The 26,743-nt window shown below is 44.7% G+C and overlaps 1 protein-coding gene across 3 annotated transcripts in view; it reads left to right on the top strand.

Annotated features, from left to right (window-relative positions):
* kif20bb (kinesin family member 20Bb) overlaps window positions 1-26,743 on the top strand; it is a 130,714-nt gene that overhangs the window by 79,168 nt on the left and 24,803 nt on the right. For all 3 annotated transcript variants that reach the window (XM_041210554.1, XM_041210552.1, XM_041210553.1), the window contains exons 20-22: window positions 10,130-11,333; window positions 18,221-18,359; window positions 22,829-22,951. In XM_041210554.1, the coding sequence (XP_041066488.1) occupies window positions 10,130-11,333; window positions 18,221-18,359; window positions 22,829-22,951 (1,466 nt within the window). The remainder of the gene's footprint in view (window positions 1-10,129; window positions 11,334-18,220; window positions 18,360-22,828; window positions 22,952-26,743) is intronic.

Below are 26,743 nucleotides of genomic sequence, written 5' to 3'. Positions count from 1 at the left end.
AATCACGCTAGTGAGTGACTTGGAGGGGAACTTCCAGCTGGTGGTGTTCCCATCTATCTGCTGCCCTTGTCCTTCTAGATGGTAGGGGTCGTGGGATTGGAAGGTGCTGTCTAAGGAGCCTTTTCGAATTCCTGCAGTGCAACTTGTAGATGCTGCTACTGTGTGTCGGTGGTGGAAGGAGTGAATTTTTGTGGACGTGGTGCCAATCAAGTGGGCTGCTTTGTCCTGGATGGTGTCAAGCTCCTTGAGTGTTGTGGGAGTTGCACTCAACCAGGCAATTGGGAAGTACTCCATCACACTCCTGACTTGTACCTTGTAGATGGTGGACAGGCTTTGGAAAGCCAGGTGGTGAATTATTCATCGCAGGATTCCTAGCCTCTGATCTGCTCTGGTAGCCACAGTATTTATATGACTAGTCCAGTTCAGTTTCAGGTCAATGGTAACCCCCAGGATGTTGATAGTGGGGGGTATTCAGTGATGGTAATGCCATTGAACATCCAGAGGCGATGGTTAGATTCTCTCCTGTTGGAGATGGTCTTTGCCTGGCACTCATGTGTTGCGAATGTTACTTGCCAGTTGTCAGCCCAGGCCTTGATATTGTAGCCTTGATGTCAAGGGCAGTCACTCTCGCCTCACCTCAGGAGTTCAGTTCTTTGTTTGAACCATGTTGGTCCATGTTTGAACCAAGGCTGTAATGAGGTCGGGGGCTGAGTGGCCCTGGCAGAACCCAAATTGGGCATCAGTGAGTAGGATATTGCTAAGCAAATGCCGCTTGTTAGCACTATTGATGACCTGTTCCATTATTTTACTGATGATGGAGAGTAGACTGATGGGGCGATAATTTGTCCTGCTTTTTGTGTACAGGACATATGTGGGCAATTTTCCACATAGCCTGATAGATGCCAGTGTTGTAACTACTGGAACAGTTTGGCTAGGGGCGTGGAAAGTTCTGGAGTGCAAGTCTTCAGTACTATTGCCGGAATATTGTCAGGGCCCATAACCTTTGCATTATCGAGTGCCTTCAGCCGTTTCTTGATGTCACGTAGAGTGAATCGAATTGGCTGAAGACTGGCATCTGTGAGGCTGGGGACTTCTGGAGGAGGCTAAGATGGATCATCCACTTGGCACTTCTGGAAGAAGATTGTAGCAAATGTTTCAGCCTCATTGTTTGCACTGATATCCTGGGCTCCCCCATCATTGAGGATGGGGATATTTGTGGAGCCTCCCCCTCCATTGAGTTGTTTAATTGTCCACCACCGTTCACGACTGGATGTGGCAGGACTGCAGAGCTCAGATCGCTTGTGGGATCGCTTAGCACTGTCTATCACTTGTTGATTATGCTGTATGGCATGCAAGTAGGCCTGTGTTATAGCTTTACCAGTTTGACGTCGCATTTTTAGGTAAGCCTTGTGCTGCTCCCGACATGTCGTCCTCCACACTTCATTGAACCAGGGTTGATCACCTACCTTGATGGTAATGGTAGATTGGGGGATATGCTAGGGCATGAGGTTACAGATTGTGTTAGAATACAATTCTGTTGCTGCTGATGGCCACAGCGCCTCATGGATACCCAATCTTGATGAGTTGCTAGATCTGTTTGAAATCTATCCCATTTAGCACAGTGGTAGTGCCACACAACATGATGGAGGGTATCCTCAATGTGAAGGCAGATTTCGTCTCCATAAGGACTGTGTGGTGGTCACTCCTACCAATACTGTCATGGACAGATGCATCTGCGGCAGGCAGGTTGATAAGGATGAGTATGTTTTTCCGTCTTGTTCACCACCTGCCGCAGCCCCAGTTTAGCATTCATGTCCTTTAGAACTCTGCCAGCTCGGTTGCTAGTGGTGCTGCCGAGCCACTCTTGGTGATGGATGTTGAAGCCCCTCACCCAGAGTACATTCTGCGATTCTGCGCCCTTGCCACCCTCAGTGCTTCCTCCAAGTGGCGCTCAACGTGGAGCAGCACTGATTCATCAACTGCGGGAGGCCAGTACATGGTAATGAGCAGGAGGTTTCCTTGCCCATGTTTGACTTGATGCCATGAGACTTTATGGGGTCCGGAGTTGATGTTGGAGTCTCCCGGGGCAACTCCCTCCCGACTGTACATCACTGTCCCGCTATCTCTGTCCTGCTGGTGGGACAGGATAGACCCAGCAGTGGTGGCGATGTCTGGGACATCATCTGTAAGACATGATTCCACGAGGATGACTATGTCAGGCTGTTGTTTGACTAGTCTGTGAGACAGTTCTCCTAATTTTGGCACTAACCCCCAGATGTTAGTAAGGAGGACTTTGCAGGGTCAGCAGGGCTGAGTGTGCCGTTACTGTATCCGGTGCCTAGGTCAATGTGGGGTGGTCTGTCCTTTTTTGAGACTTTGTAGCATTTTGATGCAATTGAGTGGCTTGCCAGGCCATTTCAGAGGGCATTTAAGAGTCAACCACATTGCTGAGGTCTGGAGTCACATGTAGGCCAAACCAGGTAAGGGTGGCAGATTTCCTTCCCAAATGGATATTAGTAAACCAGATGAATTTTTACAACAATCATCATTAGATTTTGGATTCAATTTCCACCATCTTCCGTGGCGGGATTCGAACCCAGGTCCCCAGAGCATTACCCTGGGTCTCTGGATTACTAGTCCAATTGCTACACTGTCACCTCACCTACTCTAGTTGTAAGTGAGAGCAGATGTTACTAATTGAGAAAAGGTTAGGGCATTATCTTAAATATACATAAATTGTTTCCACATGTGACTGGGAGCAAAAAAGGCAGTCCCTGCCTGTGTTCTTGGGTTTTTCACAAAACCCGGTGCTGAGGAAAGGCTGCCTCCAGGTTCCTCCTCTACTAATTTTTATAGCAGCAAATTATAATAAGTTCCATGTATCTGAGCCAAGTCTCTGATAACTCAGTGCTGGAGACTTTTTTTGCAAAGGGTCCAGGGTAGTGCAAATCAGAGCATTGGAAGTTAACTTCCCAAGCAATTTCAGCACATGTGCACATTAGAATTTCTGCAGGATCCTGATGCACATCTCCCAGCTTGCATCCAATCTATAATGAACCAGAGACCGGATGATTTCTACCAATATAACTAACTTCTCTGAAGACTGATTAGTTTCCCAGTTTTGTGGCACATTTTTTTGAAGAGCCATGAAAAATTTGTGGAAATGCTTTTTTTAAAATTCATCTATGGGCTGTGTTCGTCGCTGGCTCAGCCAACATTTATTGCCCATCCCTAATTGCTCTTGAGAAGGTGGTGGTGAGCTGCCTTCTTGAACCGCTGCAGTCCATGTGGTATAGGTACAGCCACAGTTCTGTTAGGGAGGAAGCTGCAGGATTTTGACCCAGCAACAGTGAAGGAACGGCAATATATTTCCAAATCATGATAGTGATTGGCATGAAGGAGAACTTCCAGATGGTGGTGTTCCTGTGTATCTACTGCCTTTGACCTTCTAGATGGTTGTGGTCGTGGGTTTGGAAGGTGCTGAATAAGGAGCCTTGATGAGTTTCTACAGTGCAGCTTGGAGATGATACACACTGCTGCCACTGTTCTTCGGTGGTGGAGGGAGTGAATGTTTGTGGAAGGGGTGCCAATCAAGCGGGCTGCTTTGTCCTGGATGGTGTCAAGCTTTTTGAGTGTTGTTGGAGCTGTACTCATCCAGGGAAGTGGAGAGTATTTCATCACACTCCTGATTTGTGCCTAGTAAATAGCCTTTGGGGAGTCAGGAATGAGCTACTTACTGTAGATTTCTAGCCTCTGACCTTCTCTTGTAGCCATAGTATTTATATGGCTAGTCCAGTTTAGTTTCTGGACATTGGTAACCCCCAGGATGTTGTTAGTGGGGGATTTAGTGATGGTAATGCTATTGAATGTCAAGGGGCGATGGTTCGACTCTCTCTTGTTGGAGGTGGTCATTGCCTGGCACTTGTGTCATGAATGTTACTTGCCACTTGTTAGCCCAAGCCTGGATATTGTCCAGGTCTTGCTGCATATGGACATGTACTGCTTCAGTATCTGAGTCGTGGGTGGGAGTCGGAGAGGAGTGAAGCGGACCTATGGGAGATAGTTGGGACCTGAGGAGCGTCTATAAATACAGACCAGTGATTTCAGAGGGGCCTACCTTGCTGGGAGTAAGAGCGCACTTACGGGAAACAGCTGGGAGCTGAGGAGTGAGCTGTGATGCTGCAGTCAAGGAAAGAGAGAAAAGGCATCCGTGATATCACAGGAAGCTAGTAAGTTGATTGGCAGGTAAATGCTCAGTCTAAGGGACAGTGTGTGAGAAACCAGCCTAGGGCAGGCGAGTTCAGGTAGATCTATAAATAAAAAGAACTAAAACTTTAGAATAATAAACCAAAATGTAAACATTTTAAAATTAAAATAAAACAAAGATTTAAAAAGCAATTTAAAAAAGTGATTTAAACAAACATCTAAAACACATACCTTGTAGTTAAGAAGCATATAACCTTTCGTTATCAATGGCATTAGTGTTCAATAAAGAATAAATTGTAGCATACATAGGAAGAAAATAAAATAAGTTAACTAAATAATGGAGGACAGTTGTTATGTTGCAGCTGTGGGATGTGGGAGCTTTTGGACGCCAAGGCGATCCTTAATACACAGACCTACAGGAATTCCGGTTCAGAATTATTGATCTGGAAGCCGAAATGCAGACACTGCACAACACAAGGGAGGGGGAGAAATACCTGGACACTTTGTTCCAAAAGACAGTCACACCTCTTAGAAGAGGGTCATCTGTTTTGATTAGCAGTGAGGGACAAGAGGATGTGACTGTCAGTGAGGCAGGTAATGGGACCGAGCAGAGAGTGGTGGAGGAGCCTTAGAATTTGCATTTTTCAAGCAGGTTTGAGGTGCTCACAACCTGTGTGGATGAAAGCATGTTCTGCAAGGCGAATAAACTGACTGGCCATGGCACTGTGCTACAGGAAGCTGTTCAAGAGGGAGTTGGGGGGGAGGGGGGTGCGGGGGGAAGCAAAAAGGAATGTAGTGGTAGTTCAGGATAGTATAGTGAGGGGGATTGACACTGTTCTCTGCAGCAAAGAGCGAGAGTCCAGACGGCTATATTGTCTGCCCAGTGCCAGGGTTCGGGACATCTGCTCAGGGCTGGAGAGGAACTTGCAGTGGGAGGAGGAGGATCCAGTTGTCGGTGGTCCATGTAGGCACCAATGACATAGGTACCTAGGAAAGCAATTTCTAGATTTTTACGTGAGCCACATGCAAATTGGCGTAGGGCAAATATGATTCGAGAGATGAATGCGTAGCTCAAAGAGTGGTGTGGGAGAAGTGGGTTCCGATTTGTGGGGCACTGGCATCAACACTGGGAAAAGTGGGGGCTGTACCGTTGGGACAATTTACACCTGAACCACGCTGGGATGAGTGTCCTCATAAATCGCATAACTGTCGATCCTGTAACTGTCGAACCGTAAATAAGGAAGTAAAGAGAGCTTTAAACTAAACTAGAAGGGTGAGGGATCAAACTTGGGTAGAGGTAGCAATTCAAGGTGTAGAGTCAAGACAGGAGAGCAAAATAGTGATATGAGAAATGAAGGTCAGAGCATGGCAGGAACAGACAGGGAGAAAAAAGCTAAGAAAACATCAACAATCAAGACTAGATGTTACAAAGGTAACAAAAGAACAAAACTGAAGGCTCTCTATCTGAATATGCATAGCATTCATAACAAAGTAAATGAATTGATGGCATATTGAAGTAAATAAATATGACCTGATAGCAATTACGGAGACGTGGCTGCAGGATGACAAAGATTGGGTCCTTAATATTGAGGGGTACATGACTTTCAAGAAGAATAGAAAGCTAGGCAAAGCTGGAGGGGTAGCACTATTAATCAAAGAAGGCATTGGTACAATAGTTAGAGATGACCTTGGTTCAGGAATCAGGATTTAGAATCGGTTTGGGTGGAAATGAGGAATAGGAGGCAATAAAAGTCATTAGTGGGAGTGGTCTCCAGGCCTCCTAACAGTAGCCACAGTGTGGGACAAAAAATTCAAGAAAAAATATTGTGCCTTGATGATAAAGGGATGGCAATAATCATGGGTGATTTTAATCTACACCTCAACTGGAAAAATCAGTTTGGCATTAGTAGCCTGGATGAAGATTTCTTAGAATGCTTTTGAGAGAGTTTCTAAGATCAGCACATTCTGGAACCAACTAGAGAGCAAGTTATATTAAACTTGGTATCGTGTAACGTGACAGGATTAATTAATGACCTCAGAGTAAAGGCACCCCTAGGTAACAATGACCACAATACAATCGAATTTTACTTCCAATTTGAAAAGGAGAAGAGTGGGTCTAAGACTAGTATCTTAAACTTAAAGAAGGGCAACTATGTGGGGATGAAAGCTGAACTAGCTGAAGTGAACTGGGAAAATTGGCTGGAGGATAGATCAACAAAGAAGCAGTGGCAAACATTTAAGGGGATATTTCAGAGTGTTCAGAATAAGTACATTCCCATTATAAAGAAAAATTCTAAGGGGAGGACCCATCATCCGTGGTTTACTAAAGAAGGTAAGGAAAGCATCAAACTTAAGGAAAAAGCATAAAACTGCAAAGATGAGCAGCAGGGCAGATGATTGGACAGAATATAAAGAACGGTAGAAAAAAAATTAGAGCATGAGAGGAAGCTAGCTAGAAATGTAAAAACAGATAGAAAGAGTTTCTACATGTATTTGAAAAGGAAAAGAGTAAGTAAAGTGAGTGTTGGTCCACTAGAGAGTGACAGATGAAAGAGAGAGAGGAACTTGGTGAAATTGAAATCACTAGGCAAATGGTACTGAGCAGATTGATGGAGCTGTGAGCTGGCAAGTGTCCAAGTCCTGATGGATTACATACTAGGGTCTTAAAAGAGAAAACTAACGAGGTAGTCGGTGCGCTGGTGTTAATTTTCCAAAATTTGCTAGATTCTGGAAAGGTTCCATCAGACTGGAAAGTAGCAAATATAACCTCTATTCAAGAAGGGAGGGGAGACAGAAAGCAGGAAACTGTGGGCTGGATAGCTTGATGTCTGTCATGGGGAAGTTATTAGATTTAATCATTAAGGAGGTTATAGCTGGGTGCTTAGAGGAGCTTAAGGCAATCGGAAAGAGTCAGCATGGTTTTGTGAAAGGAAAATCACGTTTAACCGATTTATTGGAATTTTTTGAAGGAATAAATGCACAGTGGATAAAGGACAGTCTGTGGACGTATTGTACTTGGATTTCCAGAAGGCATTTGATAAGGTAGCACATCAAAGGTTATTAAGGAACATAAAAACGCATAGTGTAGGGGTAATATTTTAGCATGGATAAAAGGTTGGCTGGCTGGCAGAAAGCAGAGTATGCATAAATAGGCCTTTTTCGGATTAGCAGGATGTGATGGATGGAGTACCAAAGGTATGTCCTGGGGCCTCAACTTTTTATGATTTACTTCAATGACTTAGATGAGGGGAGTGAAGACATGGTAACTAAATTTGCAGATGATACAAAGATAGGTGGGAAAGTATATTGTGAAGTGGACATGAGGTTGCAGATGGATATAGATAGGTTGAATGAGTGGCCAAAGATCTGGCAAATGGTGTTTAATGTGGGAAAATGTGAAGTTATTCACTTTGGAGAACGGCTGCATAATTCTGAGATGCTAGGGATCTAGGTGTTCTAGTACATGAGTCACAGAAAGTTAGTATGGAGGTACAGCAAATCATTAAGAAGGCTAATGGAGTGCTATCCTTTTTCTGAGAGGGATTGAACATAAAAGTAAGGATGTTATGCTTCTGTTATACAGGGCATTGGTGAGACCGCACCTTGAATACTATGTGCAGTTTTGATCACCTTATTTAAGGAGGATGTAAATGCATGGGAGGCCATTCAAAAGAGGTTTACAAGATTGATGCCTGGAATGAGTGAGCTGTTTTATGAGGAAAAGTTGGACAGACCGGGCTTGTTTCCATTGGAGTTTAGAAGATTGAGGGACGATTTGATTGACATATACAAGATCCTGAACGGCCTTGACATGGTGGACATTGAAAGGATGTTTCCTCTTGTGGGTGAGCCCAGAACTAGGGGGCACTGTTTTAAAATTAAGGGTCGTCCTTTTAGGACAGAGATGAGGAGAAATTTTTTCTGAGGGTTGTGCAACTTTGGAACTCTCTGCTTCAGAAGGCAGTGGAGGTGGGGGTCATTGAATATTTTTAAGGCAGAGGTGGATCAAAGGTTATCGGGGTTAGATGGCAATGTGGAAAGGTCAGCCATGATCATATTGAATGGCGGGCAGGCCCGAGGGACCGAATAGTCTACTATGTTTCTATTTCTTATGTTCTTATTATGTTCGTCACGGATGGTGCTGATCATTGTGCAATCATCAGCGAACATTCTCACTTCTGACCTATGATGGAAGGAAGGTCCTTAATGACGTAGCTGAAGATGGTTGGCCTAGGACACTACCCTGAAGATCTCCTGCAGAGATGTTCTGGAGCTGAGATGATTGACCTCCAACAACCAAAACCATCTTCATTTGTGCTAGATATGACTCCAACCAGCGGAACGTTTTCCCCCGATTCCCATTGACTCCAGCTTTGCTAGGGCTCCTTGATGCCACACTCGGTCAAATGCTGCCTTGATGCCAAGGGCAGTCACTCTCGCCTCAACTATGGAGTTTAGCTTTTTTGTACAACCAAGGCTGTAATGAGGTCAGAAGCTGAATGACCCTGGCAGAACCCAAACAGAGCGTCAGTTGGCAGTTTATTGATAAGCAAGTGCCACTTGATAGCACTGTTGATGACCCCTGCTATCACTTTACTGATGATCGAGAGTTGACTGATGGGGCGATAATTGAACGGGTTGGATTTGTCCTGCTTTTTGTGTACAGGCCACACGTGGGCAATTTTCCACATAGCCGGGTAGATGCCAGTGTTGTAGCTGTACTGGAACAGCTTGGCTAGGTTCTGGAGCACAAATCTTCAGTACTATTGCCAGAATGTTGTCAGGGCTCATAGCCTTTGTAGCATCCAGTGGAGTGAATCGAATTGGCTCAAGACTGGCACCTGTGATACTGGGGGCCTCCGGAGGAGGAGGCTGAGATGTATCATCCAGTTGGCACTTTCTGGCTATTGATTGTTGCGAATGCTTCGGCCTTATGTTTTGCACTGATGTGCTGGGCTCCTACATCATTGAGGATAGGAATGTTAGTGGAGCCTCCTCATCCAGTGGGTTGTTTAATTGTCCACCACCATTCGTGACTGGATACAGCGGGATAGCAGAGCTTAGATCTGAACCGTTGGTTGTGGAATAGCTTAGCTCTGTCTTTCACTTGCTGCTTATTCTGTTTGACACGCAAGTAGTCCTGTGTTATAGCTTTACCAGGTTGCACCTCATTTTTAGGCATGCCTGGTCCTACCTCTGGCATGGCCTCCTGTATTCTTCATTGAACCAGGGGTGATACCCTGGCTTGTTGGTAATGGTAGAGTAGGGGGTATGCCGGGCCATGGGGTGACAAGATTTTTACCATGCTGCTGCTAATGGCCCACAGTGCCTCGTGGATGCCCAGTCTTGAGTTTCTGGATCTGTTTGTAATCTATCCCATTTAGCATGGTGGTAGTGCTTGGTGCATTATTGCTGTGATGAGCAGACTGGCAGCACTTCTGTGATTGATTACTTGGAGCTTATGATATTTGAAAAAAACACCTTATCATCTATGTTCTACTTGAGCACATAGTCGTAGCACAATTTCATTTTAGAAAATTCTTTCTCTTCATACACAAAGAGATAACTTAGTGAAATAACAGTCTATAATACAAAATTCTAAAGATGCTTTTGGGCCTGGTATACTTAGCTCAGAAACCTGAGCTCCCTGCTTATCCTTCTATGCTCTATTAGGTCTTTGGACCTTTGTGTGAAAACCCGTGGGTTAACTAAATTTCAGCAAAGCAATGCGTGCGTATTGCTTAGTGTGAAAAAGGCTTTGAAAAGTACACTTAACTTTAAAATTTAATAAAATACATTGCACCGGATGATAAAGTTTTGTATGTTTTATTTGCTGTTTGGTTGCCAAACAGAAAATTATATTTGCTTCTGTAAATTTTAATGAACAAAAATTACTTGAACATTTTGTTTTTCCTTTTTATAGGCCCAAGTAACAAAGAGGCGTACAACTGCATCAATGTTAAAACTCTAGAAGAGAGAGTTAAAGGAATAAGAAAGGAACTATTTGATAAAGAAAGGGCATTGACATCATTAAAAGAAAAGTTACAGTCTTTAGATGGTCAGTTAGCTATAGCTAAAGAGGATCTCAACAATGAGAGAATCTCAAAGGAAGGACTGAGTAAACGGGTAGAAATGCTTCAATTAGAGCTAGCTTCTTCGGCTGAGACCATTTTCAGACTAACCAAAGAGAATGCAAATCAACATTCTAAATTTGAGAAGGAATTGAATGAGCAACAAACGGAACAAACTAAACAGCTTCACCTAGAGATAGAGTTAGGGAGGTGTGAAATAGCACAGAGAGTACTGCAAAATAAAGCTTTGGAAGATAAAATAAGCAAGCTAAATTATTTCCAAAAGGAATCTGACTTAAATGCTGTGGAACTAAAAAACATCAAGGATCTTCTAGAAAAGGCAAATGGAGAGTCTCTGAAAAAAGCAACTGAAATTGAATCTTTACAGAAACAGCTGTCTGTGCTGAAAGAAGAACTTGATAATGTGAAGGATGCAGCGCAAAAACGGGACAGTGGTCACTTCCGGAAGACAATTGAAACGCTGCAGAAGGAGTGTGAGCATATAGTAAAAGTGTCCTCCCAAAAAAGCCAGCAAATTCAAGACCTGGAGGCAAAACTTGAGGCCTCGAAAAAACAAAGAGCAGATCTCCAGACTGAATGTACTGAACTAAAAGCAAATGCAGCTTTAACTCAGAATTTGGTTCAAGAAAAAGATGCTCACCTCCGGCAGTTGAAAACAAAATTTGAAGAAACTGAAAGTAAAATGCAGACTTTAATGCAAAACAAAGAAAATATTGAAACATTTCAAAAAGAGATTGAGGATTACCAACACAAAATAAAAGTTCAGGAGCTAGAAATCTTAAAAAGTGAAAGCATTTTAACCACACTGGAAGAACAATTGAAAGATAAGAATAGCATTATTGCTGATTTGCAAAGTAATTTAAAATGCACAGAAAAGAAATGTCATGATTTAGAAAAATGTGTTGGTGACCTGAAACTGCAAGAGATTAGATTTAAGGAAGAAGTTGGACAGGTCCAAGATGATTGGCATGTTGTAAAGGAACTCTTATCCAAGAAGGAAGAAGAACTAGAAAGCAGACTTTTGGAATTGGTCCAGTAAGTACTCTGCCTTACTTGATTTGCAAATATAGCATACATAATTCTGTACTACTATTTGGAGATGGTGATCATTAAATTTGGCTAGTTTGATTATTACTGAGGATAAGGGATATATTACTTTGAAATTGCATTATATTCTCTTCATACTATTGTTTAAAATCACTAATTTAAAGGTATACCTTAATTCATCTGAATCACTTCATTTTTGCAACTAGTGTACATTAAAAAAAAATTGTTATTTATAGATCTGATGTTAATCTTGACAGTACTGGCATGTTAGCTCAGTAGTCAACACAATTAAGCAATCACAACGGGTACCTAGCAAAACACTATGGGGTGAATTTTCCCCATGTCGGGCAGGCCGGGTGGGCGCGGAGCCAATCGCTGCCCGCGATCGGGTCCGCGCCGCCATTTTACGCAGGTGGGCCAATTAAGGCCTGTCCAGTGTAATGCGCGACTCCCGAGGATAGCGGGAGTGGTTGGGCGGCAGCGGGAGTGCAATGACCGCAGGGTCCAATGGCAACCCGGCAGCCTGTTTAAATGAAGCGCTGGCAGCTTTGCAAAGGCTGATCACAATGGTCAGTAGGAGAGCTCACCAGAGCGCTGCTGGAGAGCAAGCCAGGCCGGAAGGCAGGGCAGCGGAACAGACCAGGCTGGAGGGTAGGGCAGCAGGGCAGTGTGCCCCTCATTTTTCCAATGAGTGCCTAGCTGCCCTCCTGGAGGAAGTGGCAGCATGGCGGGAGGCCCTCGTTCTGAGAGACGGGAGGTGGAAGCCCCCTCACCTGACCAAACTTGCCTGGGAGGAGGTGGCAGTGATAGCTCCCATGACGTGGTGCGACACAGGTGGGTCCAATGCCGCAAGCGATTCAATGACCTCTTGTGCTCAGGAAGGGTGAGTACCATGTTGGCAGAGGTTACTTAATACAGCTGGTAGCCTTTTTCCTCCTAAGGCCCTCCCTCCCCCAACACCCTGAGTGCATTAACAGCATTGACCCCTCCAGGGCATGTTTCCCTTGCTGGGTGGTCAGCAGATATTGTCCATGCCTAGTTCACCCTGAGAGGGTTCTGCTGAGTTCTGCACCCGCAGCATGTGTGACACTGACACCCAGCCTACTGTTTTGGGGGCAACCTCAAGGATCTGCACCTAGGCACAGTACTGGAACTGCGAAGCATGTCAAAGCCAGAGTGCTGACATAGTCAGGGAGAGGAACTTCCAGTTGGCGGGGCACCAATCTATCTGCTGCCCTTGGTGTTCCACATGCTTGTGTCTCCTTGCTTTGCAAGATTAGACTGTGTGGTGCCAAATGTGATAGAGGCAGCATGTGGGCAAGGGGGGTTCAGCTCTGGCTTCTTTGTCTGAGTGTGCGGCAGCTGCAGGGTGATGAAGTACTGGAGCCCTTAAATGTCCCACTCTGGTTGGGGTGGCATGGATGCAATGGGAATCCAGGTACAGGGTTGGACTAATCAGTGCTCTTCTCTCTTTTTTCAGAAGACTGCACATAATGCTGCCGAGTAGATGCGGACTGGTGGAGGCCAGGCCCAGTTGGCCATCGTGACTTGCTACAAGCAGGAGGCAATGGATCTGGAGAGGAGCCATGAGCCCAGGTCCACCAGTGGCGGTGAGGCTGGGGTGCCACAGGGAGGTATGTTTGCTGAGCACTGAGGTCACCATGTGTGTCCCAGCAGCCATGGCACTGCTGAATGCTCAGTGATTGAAGTTTGCAACATGGGTTGACAATTGATTATGGAAGAATGAGTGCATACTGATCCGGGGGACAGATATGCACATTGACATTATCTCCACTTTAACTAATCAAATGTCCTTGTTCTACCTTTCAGCATCACCGGAGCAGGGCTAGGAGGAGGCGGCAGAGGGGCCACCTCTCACACCTGAGGGCCCTGAACAACTGGACTCACCAGCGTCACATCATCTTTGCCAGGCAGGCACCAGCGCAGATACTAGCACCTCGGTGGGAATTAGATCATTGGCTACTGCCCCAGGGCACAGTGGTGAGGGCACTTTACACTCACTTGAGGTTTGGGTGGAGACAGAGTGCCCATGGCGCCGGCAGTCAGAGGACTGCAGAGGACCAGGTGCATGCTCGGTGGCTGATGAGGTGCCTCTGGAGTCCTTCGTGAGGCAGCAGATGCTGGAAGTGCAGCAGGGTATGCGGGAGGATCTGGCGGAGATACATGAGGCTATGCGTGGCATGGTCTCTGTGCTGGAGGAGTCCATGCAGAGCATCATCGATGCAATGAGCCTCATAACCGAGTGCCATGCTTCCTCCATGGAGGGAGTGGCGACTCTCGAGAGGCTTCTCCAGGAGAACAATCAGGGCTTCCTGGGGTTGCACTCGGACCTGCAAGCCCTCACATCGGCATTGACCTCAGCTGGTCAGTGCCAGTGTGGGAGATGGTTTGGGAACCCAAGTATCCCAGCTCGGTGCCCATCCATCTACAGTGAGCAGGGAGGTCCGAAGTGACCTCATGGTGCAGCAGGTACCAGTAGCCTCTGTAGGCTCTTCTTGGGGCACTCTGGATGAGGGCAGCAGTTCCTCCGCCCCTCTGACCGTGGGATCCCATGAGGCTGCGGCGACTGGGAAGATGCCACCTGCGGAATTGGCCCCTCCCTCCCAGGCGGGGCTATCAAAGGCTCAATGGCCAGAGGACGTCCGCCAAGGTCATCGAGGCCAGCAGGACAGAGTGAACAGGCTGTCTCAGATGCCAGTGCCAGCGAGGGGGGAATACCTAGACGTAGCACCCGCAAGCATAAACTTAAGGCACCTTAGGCACACCACAGGTTCCTCACTGGTGATTTTATGTTGCCCCGCTATTAGTTCATGATCACTTGGTGTGATGCGTAACACCTTTTGTAATGATTTTTTTTCTGAACTTCATTTTGTTAAATCGTTAAATTTTAATGTGTTAGCATGGCTCAGGGTGCCTCCCTGGGAACCCATGATGTCATGAATGAGTTGTTTGATGTTGAGCTTTATTGACAAGGCCCTTAGGTAATGTTCCTACCCACACAGATTTTGCACTCAGGTGTCAAGTATGAAGCCTGCAGCTCTGGCTTGTGTTGGAGGTCCATCTGTGGTGTGCTAGCTGAAGGTTCGTTGGGTTAAAGCCTCCCGGTTGTCCCTGCCCCCCTGTAGTTTGCCCGGGTCAGCGTCTACCACCTCAGCATTCTCCTGTGTGTAAAAACAAAAAACTGCGGATGCTGGAAATCCAAAACAAAAACAATTACCTGGAAAAACTCAGCAGGTCTGGCAGCATCGGCGGAGAAGAAAAGAGTTGACATTTCGAGTCCTCATGAGGGTCATGAGGACTCGAAAAGTCAACTCTTTTCTTCTCCGCCGATGCTGCCAGACCTGCTGAGTTTTTCCAGCTAATTCTGTTCTTGTTTTTGATTCTCCTGTGTGTGCTCATCCTTAGACTCAATGCTGGGCTCATCATGTGCAGCTGGAGCTACTGTGTCTACATCATCTTTGTCTACTGCATGGCCCCTTTCCAGTGCCAGATTGCGGAAAGTGCAACATACAACCACTATCAGCAACACATGATCTGGGGGGGGTATTGGAGTGCGCCCTCTAAACAGTCCAGGCATTGGAAACGCATCTTGAGAAGACCAATGGTTCTCTCCACCACAGCCCTTGTGGAGGCCTGGCTCCTGTTGTACTGCTGCTTGGCCTCTGTTCTTGGTTGGCGATGGGGCGTCAGGAGCCAGCTTTTGAGGGGATAGCTCTTGTCACCGAGCAGCCATCCATCCACTTGGTTTGGAACACTGAAGAGTCTCGGCACCTGGGAGTGTTTGAGGATGTAAGTGTCGTGTGAGACGCCTGGGTACCTTGCAGATTCTGCATCTTGTAATCATACATTATCTGTACATTCAAGAATTGGAATCTCTTCCTGTTGACGAAGGCACCAGGCTCACCCACTGGCGCCTTAATGGCCACGTGTGCAATCGATTGCACCCTGGACGCGGGGGAAGCCAGCATTCGCTGCGAAACTTCTGGCTTACTCTGTCTGGCTGGCCCCATCCCAGCGGTAATGGATGAAAGTCAATGCACACCTGAACAGAGCGTCTGTCACCTGTTTGAGACATGTGGACAGCTGACTGGGAGACCCTGCAATGATCACCCACCGACCTCTGGAAAGAGCCGGAGGCATAGAAGTTGAAGGCAGCCGTGACCTTCAACGCCGCTGGCATGGGGTACCCATGCACACAGTTGGCACAAATCTCAGGTGTGGATCATCTGACAGATGAAGGTGACTGTCTCCCTTGAGCGATGGAGCCTCCTTCGGCACTGCACCTCAAACATATTGAGGTAGCTGCTTTGCCGCCTATATACCCTGGTAGCAGGATAGTGGCGTCTTCTGCAGCCCCTTCTGCCTTGGACTTCCTGTTGGCCCTAAGCCCCTTGTGCTTGTGCCTCTTCTCCTAAAGGTGGCTCCCCTAGAGGCTGAATGTGGACTCCTGACCTCCTCCCCCTTCTGGCTCTCCCTTCGTCTTCAGAGGAGGTGCCTCCAATGGTAGCACAACTCCCATTCCCAGGCTAAGGAAAGGCTTCCTGAAACCAGCAAGGCTCCAGAAATGATGTTGACTCAGAGTCCAGACCTGAAGGCTGTTACTCCTGTCCAGGCAGCTGTGAAGAATTTTGAAGTATTCCTGCTCACACAGGCAAGTATCAGTAACTTTAAGCATTAAATGTCTGACAAATAACGCTCAAACCTCTTATCCCGCCCATGGATGACGTTTATAGAAATGTGGCCTACCCGCCTGCCTGTTGCGCCCGTGTGATATCCTGAAGATCACATTGGCCTCAAAATCCCCTATAATTGCTGCCTCAAGGGCCTTAAGTGGATCTTTAATTAATGGCGGGTGCCCACAAATCTTAATATCACAATGGTGTGCAGTGACATCGGGACGCTCACCCGACGTCACTGCGCATCATTTTACGTGTCCAAGTGCTAGGCCTGCCTCTGCGTGCCTGCGAGAAAATTCTGGCCTATAATCTTTTACAAAAACAGAAAATGCTGGTAAAATTCAGCAGATCTAACAGCATCTATGGAGAGAAAAAAAACAAAGAGTTAACATTTCGAGTCATAAGGAGTCATCTGTTTTTTTCTCTCCATATATGCTGTTAGACCTGCTGAGTTTTTCCAGCGTTTTTTGTTTTGGTTTTTAGATTTCCAGCATCTGCAGTATTTTGCTTTTACTATAATCTTGTGTTTAAAAAACATAGAAAAGTTCTTAAATTCTTGGAAACTTTTATGGTTAATGTTTTCCAGCAATTCCTGAAAGCAAACCTTAATTTAACTTTTTGTTACCTGTTTTAGCTGCATGGTAATCCTTCAGTATTCTTTTTTTGGAATGTTATTTTTGCCCCGAATCACCTGCTGGCTTGAAATTGAACCTTATTGTAGTTTAAAGGTATTGGTTGTCAGGTATTGAGACTTGGAATATGATTGGTTTATGAAATTTGTATTTCCCTTCTTGAATTGCTGTTGTTCTCTAACAAGAAAATGTAGCATGGGGAGATTAACTTTGCTAACAGGTCCTAACCTCTAACAAAGTTCAAAGCTTGTATGTTTTAAAAATGAATATGGGAAGGTGACTTTCAATTTGTAAACCATTGATAACAATGATAAAATGGCCCATACAGTGATCTGTAATACTTAAGTATGAAAAATATAAAGCATCTGCAAAAAAAATCTTGACCTCTGATTCCATGTGTCCACAAACTATATTTATCTTGAATAAGAATAGACAGTTAGAGGAGTTAAGTGAAACCTATTCTAATGTGATATTCTGTTGCCTGAATTTTAAGAATTCTCTTGAACTATTGATCAGCACTTTACCTACCCTGGGAAATAGCTCCATTGGGTGGCGCTGTGTAGAAGAAGTAAGCCAATCAATAGTGAATTTAGTGAAGGATCTGGAGGAGTACTATCTATGGTGGTGAAATGAGAGATTAGAACAGCTAAAAGGGAATATGGAGGGTTGGGGGAAAGGTTTGCAGTAATAAGAAAAGAAATAGTAACATCTTATATTTACGCATTCAAGTTTAAAAAAAATGCTTGGAGAATGTAGGACCACAGATGAAGGAGTCTAACAGTGGAAAATGAATTTATGCCAGATATTAATATTGATTATGGAACTGTGAGCATAGTTTTACTAAAGGAAGATGTGAAACAGCTGATAGCCATAACTGTAATAAGAATAATTTGGTTCTGAAGAAATTAGCTGAGCCCAAGATGGATTGGCCACAGTGCCCTATTGGTGCGTATATTGGGTGCTGAAGCAACATAACTGGAGATGAGATGGTCAGATGTGCAATGTTAAACGCAGTCCTTCCACTCTCTGCTGCAACAAAAAGTCAAAAGCAGCGAAACTGGCTTATGGTGATCCTTCATAACAACGCTGGTGTGGGGTTGGGGCCGGTGGGGGAGTGTTGGTGGGAAGGATTGGCTCCTTGCGCAGCTAAATGCCCACTCTGCATTCTTTTGGTGCATACATAACATGCTTGGGTCATGCAAACTGCATAGGAAGTAGCATGGCCACTATTTTACAAGCTCCCGGCATCTGTGATGCTGACACAAGAGGCCTTGATGTCAAATTTATATTAGCAAATGTAAATTCAGATGCAAACTTGTAGTATAATCACTTAAAATGGATGATGCCCATTTTGTAAGTTTCACTGATCCTTGGAAAACTGCCATATGGCTACCCTTGTTATACAAATATTAGGAGCAGGTATATAATTAATCACTGAGTTGTTTGGGCTTTGTCTAATATCGTGCTCTTTGCAGTTATCACAGGTTTATTTGTTCCCTTTGTATAAATTTTCTTATCAAGTTTAATTATGTTTGCTGTATCAAAGGCTGAGGACTGAGCTATCTGATGGTGCTTCAAAATATCAAAGATTGACAGATGACCTGCAGAGGAAAGATGAGGAACATAGTGATCTCAAGGAAAAATACATAGATGCTAAGAAGCAGATGCAACAGGTAGAGAAGGAGGTGAGTTCTATTGTTGAAAATAAAACAAATGCTGTTAACCCAAAATATAAACAGAGAATACTGGAAAGAGAAAAGACTGCTAAATGTATTGTGTGGAAATGGTGCTGAACAAAACGTAGGGGGAGACAGAATGGGTAGGATGGCCATAAAATTTTGCGTATTACATTGTAATTTGCACACTTATTATATTTAGGAAATCAAGAACTTGAGAGTGATTTTTAGTTGCCGTGAGATCATTTTGCATCTGTTCCATTCTAAAAATTATACTTGTAGTGGTGCTATTTCATTCATTGTTGCTATGTATTGTGTGCAGAGCAGTTATCTAATTTAAATAATAACCGATTTATACTCTTGTGGCTTTGCCTGTGGACCTGTAAAATTAATTGCCCAGATCTTCTGACCCTAATAGCAATGAACGCTGAGACACTTGCAATGGTCACAATGGCATTGGAAGTTCTGGGGAGCCGATTGATGCTGGAACCAGGAACTTCCAATAGTTTAGAAATGGCTTTGTGGGAGCACTCTCAGTTTGCTGTTCTGCTTCAACCATTGTTTTGGGCAGTGTTTAGCTAGGGGTGGGGTGTTATGAGCATATGTCAGGGGTGCGGGATGGGGCTAATGAAAATGAGCATGTATCGGAGGGTGCGGGAGAGGACTAGTGAACATGTGTCGTGGTGTGGGAGGATGATGATGAACATGTGTCGGCAGACATTTGGGAGGGAGTGGGTGGTGTCAAGTGGGGTAGCAGTACGGCAGCGGGGGAGCGGTGCAGCAGGGGGTGGGCCCAACCACCTTCAGATGCTTCATCAATGACCTTCCATCCATTATAAGGTCAGAGGTGAGGATGTTCACTGATGAATGCATAATATTCAGCACCATTTGCGACTCAGATACTGAAACAGTCAATGTCCATATGCAGCAAGACCTGGGCAGCATTCTGGCTTGGGCTGATAAGTGACAAATAACATTCAATCCACACAAGTGCCAGGCAATGACCATCTCCAGCAAAAGCAAACCTAACTTGTACCCCCTGACATTCAATGGCATTACCATAGCTGTATCTCCCACTATCACCATCCTAGGAGTTACCATTGACCAGAAACTGAACTGGGCCAGCGTATTAAATATTGTGGCTACAAGAGCAGGTCAGAGGCTGGGAATTCTGTGGCAAGTAACTTACCACCTCACTCCCCAAAGTTTGTCCACCATCTGCAAGGCACTAGCCAGGGGAGTGATGGAATACTCTCCACTTGCCTATGATTGCAGCTCCAACAACATTTGAGAAGCTTGACACCACCCAGGACAAAGCAGCCTGCTTGTTTGGCACCTACCACCTTCAGCGTTCATTTCCTCCATCACTGCACAGTGGCAGCAGCGTGTACCATCTACAAGATATACTTCAGCAACTCACTAAGTCTCCTTTGACAGCACTTTCCAAACCCACAGTTTCTACCACTTAGAAGGACAAGAGCAGCAGACACATGGGAATAGCACCACCTGCAAGCTCCCCACCAAGTAGCACACCATCTTGTCTTGGAACTATATCACCATTCTCTCACTGTTGCTAGTTCAAAATCCTGGAACTCCCTTCCTAACAAGAAGGCAGCTCACCACCACCTCCTTGAAGGCAATTAAGGGTGAGCAATAAGTGCCAGCAACACCCACATACCATGAAAGAATAATTTTTTTAAAAAATATACTGTTATAGCAGTTTGCACATTTAAATATTTTTATTAAGAGTACCCAAACCAGTTATATGGCTTCTAGTTTCATTCAGTTTTTGATCACTTTTATATTTTCTTCATAGCTGGAAGAATAATTCAAAGTTTTGATAAAATAGGAATTATTTATTTTATATTTTAGATAAGGCACTGATGCAATCATTCTCCCTGAGGAAATTCTTTCGATCAGAAATATATTTTATAAATATAAAAAAAAACTATAAAACTCAAAGAAATTTAACATAATCTTTAAATATTCAGTATTTAATATTACTGAATGTTAGGTTCTAGGGCTTTTATTCAGAGCTCCTCTCTAGTTTGATTAACAAAACAGGTCTTCCTGATATCCTTTCCTTTAAACCTTTTGATACTTGCGTTCGCTGATACACAAGGAAATGCAACTGCTTTTAATTATTTAGTATACCTTACAAACTTTTCTGTTGTGTTTGTTAAATAAACAGCTTTTTGAATGTAGTAACTCAATGTTTATCTTATTTTGCACTTTTTTACACAGTGCTAATTTCCATCACTACTTATTATGACTTTGCTAGATTTTTGGTACTGGTAGTCTTGGGCAGATTTGCTTTGAACATGGGTTGTGAAGTGTACAAATGGATGAGTTCTGACATGGTTCAAGAATTGTCAGTCTTCTTGTCAATCATGTACAAAAAATGTTCCTTGGTGAGGTCTGCAGGACTTGTTCACGTGAAATGTGTCTGACCAACAATCGCACACAAGCATTCACATCACTCCCTGCGTGTGGCGCCATATAGCTGCACAGTTCTGCAATATGTTCCTCTTCATTCAGGAAGAATAGGTCAGCAGCTCTGTAGCTTTGGTCTTTGAATTCTGCGGGTACGATTATCATCAACAAGGCCCACTTCTATGAACCCCATCTCCCTTGGGTTCGGACAGCCCTGATAGTGGCTATGTAGCTTTCAAGAGTCCCTTTTCAACCAATCAACCAATGACACCCGATTCACGGTTTGGCCACTTCTGTGAAAACACCCAGCTCTTTAGCATCTCAGATTTTCACACAACTATCCAGTTTTAGAACTTTGTTTAGCCAGCTTGCACATTTTCTCCAAGAGGTAGACCATATGAAGGTCAGGGATAATTAGAGGCAAAGTTGCTGGAATTTTCCAGTTCAGCGTGGAAAGAGGAAATAACATTGATACAGAAATGAGAGAGGATATCTAATTTGGACTGGAACAAAGAATGTTCCACAAATCCCATGAAAAGACGGGCATCGCTAGGATCCATATAGGTTCCCCTTTTTATTTGGCAGATGTCAGTGGAGTCAAAGGAGAAATTGGTCAATGACAAGATCAGCTGAATGGGGAAGGTATTGGTGTAGACAGGGACTAGGCATCCATTCAAGGAAGAAATTGAGAGCCCTCAGGCCACCATGGTAGGGGATGGAGGTGTAGAGAGATTAGACATCCATGGTGAAAACATTATGATGGTTTTGCAATACCTTATCACCAACTTGTATTTTCTTTTACTGGGGAGCACAATTGATTTGAATATGGCATCTTGTTCATCCAGTAGTCAAAAATACATCTGTGATAGTCATATATTCCCTTGCTTTGTATGCTATGTTAATCTGTCCATTCTCCCAGATTCTTAGACTCACCTTGCTCCCAAAGTACATCAGCTCAAAATTACCTTGATTAAATTGCATCTGCCTACTTCCAGTCTATTCATCCTTCTGAAGTCTGCTACCACCGTGCTCACTATATGGAGATGATGTACAATCTAAATGAGACTATTTTGAGGAAGGGTGTGCATTTTCAGAAACTTTGAAGGAGGCAGGTCAAGTTGAGAATGTGGCTAGGAAGGTGTACGGGGTACTTTGCTTTGTAAATAGCAGGTACTGAATACAAAAATTTAAAAAGTCAAACAAAGGTGTTGCGGTTATGTGAAAATATTGGTGAAACAGAGATTGTTTTCTTTCGAGCAGTGGAGGTTATGGGGAAGACCTAACAAAAGTATTCAGAATTTTAATGGATTTTGATAGTTTCTCCCTTGTGCTCTATTTTCCCCTGGCAACTTATTCAGTGTCCTGAGAGGTTTAAAATAATTTGGAAAAAGCAGAGGGGAAATGAGACATTTCACTCAGAGTGGGTAAGACCTGGAACATAACGTTCCATAGAAACTTTTTCCTTTAAGGCATTGAACCAACTTGTAGAGTTATATGTTAAAAGCTGGGGAGTGGGACGAAATTGCACAAGATAACAGACTAAATTGCCTCTTTCTATTCAGTAAGATTCTATAAAATTAATGGTTTTCTAGTACATTTTCCGTTGCAAAGTCAATATATTCTTTCATTAGGCTGATGCCATTTTCAGCAGATTAAACTCACTTGCATAACACCCAAAAAAATTGGGACTCCAAAACAATACCACTACTCAAAAAGAGCAAAACTCAAGTGTCCTAGATATCATCTTCTGTCTTCTATGACAAAACTCGGTGGATGGATTTTCAAAGAAACTAGGTAATGTTTTTTATGCTTTGGACCTGTATATATGAGGAAACATAGTTGCCAAAAGAAATGGTGGGAAATTGTTTGTGACTTGGTTTATTTCCAGCAATGGTGGTTACATGAACCAATTATCTTAGTCTCCCAATTTCCTCAGGAAATATAACACAATGGATGTATGTTAGATGATTGATTTAGCTTATTCCTTATTTCTAACTTTAGTTCAACTAAAGTCCTCTGCCACTGTTCACTTTTCAAATTTTCAGATTTCCACAAAACGTGAAGAAGAAAGGTCTCTGAGAAACAAAGTTCAGGAACTTGAGCGGTTGAAGAATCAAATGATTCAAGATCTTGAGACTAAAGAACGGATGATCCAACAGTTTAGGAAGGTAGTAACTACTTTTTAAATAAATGCTGCTCTGAATGGCTATATGAGGATGAGATACAAATCTATAACCTGATTGTGGATTCTCTCTAATCGTTAACAATATAATTGGAAAGCAATCTTCAGTTGCTGTTTATACTGTCCTTTTCTTCTTGTACGTTATTACATTAATTTTGTTGAAGGTCTTTGGTCTTGTTTCTAGAATTCTATTGGTTCTCAAACTTTAAATCTGAGTGACCTTTTCTTCTATCAATATGTACATTGTTCTTTCTTCAAAGCTTTGCTAAAAGTCTCCTGTCCTTTTATACACACTTATGGCGGGATTTTCCACACCTGCCCACCGCTGCAATCTTCTGGTCCCGCTGCAAGCCAATGGACTTCTGGCTGGGGTGCCACCTGTGACAGGGCCGGAAAACCCCGGCCTTAGGGAATTTTCTCTCACACCTAGGATGTGGGCTGAGACACAAGTGGACTGGCACAATGACAGGGAATGTATTGGGATGGAAGCCCGAAGTGTTCTTGCTGCTGTTTAAGTTCCCTGGAGGCAGCTGGGCTGCCAAGTGGAGACCACACTTATCTGTGGCAGGCCAGCAATTGAGCCTGTTAAGGAACCCATTAATTGGTATCAATTGGCACACAACCGGTCTCTTGTGCAGGGTACGCTATGCACCTACAGAGGTTCTGTTTCCTGCAGATGTTGGAGCATCAGTGTCACCAAAGACTGTGCCATCCAGGGAGGCAGTGCTGGAGCTGTGTGCTATGATGGAGAAGGATGTGAACCTGATGGGAAGTGGTGGTCACCCATTGCTTGTGGTTTTGAAAGTCACAGAGCCACTTAACTTGTACACCTTGAGATCATTTCAGGCAGCCTCTGAAGACAGTTGGGATTTCCCAATCTATCACTGCATCAAGCTGGTCAAGGATGTCACATTCAAGATCGCCGGCCACTACATGGGGTTTTCACTAATCCAGTCAGGCAGAGCGGGTGGCAGGATTTGGGGTCATCACTGGCTTTCCCAAGGTGCAGTGTGTAACTGACTGCACACATGTGGTCATGCAGATTTTCAACAGGCAGGGACTCCGCTCACTCAATGTACAACTGGTTTAGGACCACCATAAAGTGGATCCTTCAGCTTGTGCAAGGTTTCTGGGAACTGTTATGATCCCTACTGTCTAAGGTAGTCCCAGGTACTAGAGCTTTCCGTTTACCTGTTCGTCTTCAAGGATGGATACCCTGCAACCAGGGCTACATACTGAAAACGTGGCTCCTTATTCCTGTGCAGAGTCCAAGCACTGAGGCAGAGGTGGCATAACAACAGCAGCTGACTCCAAAGGCATGCCATTAGTCTGAAGCTAAGCGTTGCTGTGCTCTTCTACAGTCCCCAGTGAGAGTGGCTGCAACTGTCACTGTCTCCGTGAGCTGCTCAGGCTGAATGGTTCATAAATGTGATCAAATTCTCATCTATATTAGTATCTGCACTGATGGAAGATGTGCTGGAATGATGTGATGCTGCCTCCAGATTTTTCTTCCTTTTCTGAGATGCCAAGCGCCTTCACAGAAGTGTTGCTTCATGTTCTACTTAACCTGGAAGAGAGAGAGGTGTGATATGAGGGCACTGTGAATTCCAACATTTCCTCCTTGCTGCCCTCTGTTCTGTGATAGCTGTAGGAGTATTATAGTTACTGCTCGCTAGAAGGTTTTGTGGCCTCTTCCATTAGGTTATTCGCTTGTGTTAGTGCTCCACACCTATCTCTTCATGAATGACAAGCTGTCCTGCCTCCTAAGCTACATAACTCCAGCGCTGCCTCATTGCCACTGAAGTTGGTACATAAAGAAATAGCATATCTCTCGTAGTCTGTCATCTTTCTCTTGCGATTTGAGCTCTCTTCCACTGCAAACAGAGCCATGCACTTTGTCACTTCTCCATCGTGGCCACATTATGAGCCTGTATTAGTGGCAGCCTCATTATCAATCATTGCACCACAGGATGCTTGCTACATTTGACCATTTATTTATTGCAATTCAGCTAATGCAGGTTGGAGTCATACCTAGCACAAAAGAAGATGATTGTGGTTGTTGGAAGTCAATCATTTCAGTTCCAGGGCATCACTGCAGGAGTTCCTCAGGGTAGTGCTCTGGGCCCAATCATCTTCAGCTGCTTCATAAATAAGGACAGAAGTGGGGATGTTCGCTGCTGCACAATGTTTCACAACTCCTCAGAAACTTAAGCAGTCTGTGCTCATAAGCAGCAAGACCTGGACAACATTCAGGCTTGGGCTGATGTGTGGCCTGAATGTTACTTGCCACTCAAATGCCAGGTAATGACATCTCCAACAGGACAGAATCTATCTCCCCATGACATTCAATGGCATTACCATTGCTGAATCCCACACTATCTACATCCTGAGTGGTTACCAGCGACCAGAAAGTGAACTGGATCAGCCAATCAAGTACTATGCCTACAAGAGCAGGTCCGAGGCTGGGAATTCTGCAGAGAGTAACCTGCCTTCGGACGCGCCCCTGCCCCCTCCCCCCAAAAGCTTGTGAGCGTCTACAAGGTACATATCTGGAGTGTGATGGAATACTTTCCACTTGCCTGGATGAGTGCAGCTCTAACACTCAAGAACCTCGATGTCATCCAGGGCAAAGCAGACTGCTTAATTGACACCCCATCCACCATCTTCAACATCCACTCTCTCCACCACTGACACGTAGTGGAAGCACTATACCATCTACAAGGTAGCACTGTACCATCTACAAAGTACACCACAGCAGCTCACCAAGATTCCTTTGACAATACCTTCCAAACCCTTGAGCTCTACCACCTAGAAGGACAAGGACAGCAGATGCATGGGAACACTATCACCTGCAGGTTCCCTTCCAAGCCACGCACTATCTTGACTTGGAGCTATATCGCCATTTCTTCACTATCGCTGGAACAAAATCCTGGAACTATGCCCACCCAGCCACCACCCACCGCCCCTGACTAACATCGCTGTGGACTGCAGCAGTTTAAGAATGCAGCTCGCCTAGAGGGCAATTGGGGATGGGCAATAAAAATACTGGCCTAGCCAATGATGCACGCATCCCATGTAAAGAATAAAAAAAACAGACAACTTAGAGTCATAGGGCAGAATTTTCTGCCTGTTGGGCGGGCTGGCCTGCCCCATCTCCGGCGGGTAGGGAGCCGATCCCCACCGGAGGAGCGGGCCCCGCCACCATTTTACGTGGGCGGTCCAATTAAGGCCCGCCCAGTGTAATGTCCGGCAGGTTGTGCAGGGCAAATGGGGGGGTTTCCCCAAAAGCGAGAGTGCGCTCTTTTGTGCATGCGCACAACTCCCCGAGGCTAAGTGCTGCCTCAGGGAGATCGCTTACACTTTTAAAAAGATTAAAAATAGAAAAATAAAAATTTCCTAACATGTCCCCCTCATGTGACAATGTCACATGAGATGGGACATGTTCATAAATTACAGTAAAACTTTATTAAACTTTGTAGAACCCTGCATGAAACCTCATCCTGCCACTAGATGAGGTTTCATGTTTTTTCTATTGCCCGCCAGGGCTCCTGGCCTGCCCGCCAACCTTAAGGTTGGACGAGCAGGTCCTTTTATTGTTTAAGTGATACTGTCAATGGCCTCAATTGGCCACTGACAGGTCAGCAGGCGCACAGCTGATTTTGCTGTGCCCCCGCCTTCCTGAAAATTTAAATGGGGCGAGATGATGTTCGGGGTTCCGCCCGACTTCATCCCACGTCATTTTATGCGTCGGCGAGCGGGCCCCACCTCCTGCTCGCCG

This window comes from Carcharodon carcharias, chromosome 17 (assembly GCF_017639515.1).
Source record: "Carcharodon carcharias isolate sCarCar2 chromosome 17, sCarCar2.pri, whole genome shotgun sequence".
In the NCBI taxonomy this organism is placed as follows: domain Eukaryota; kingdom Metazoa; phylum Chordata; class Chondrichthyes; order Lamniformes; family Lamnidae; genus Carcharodon; species Carcharodon carcharias.
The sequence above is the reverse complement of the archived record's forward strand: the minus strand, read 5'-3'. Positions and strand labels throughout refer to the sequence as shown.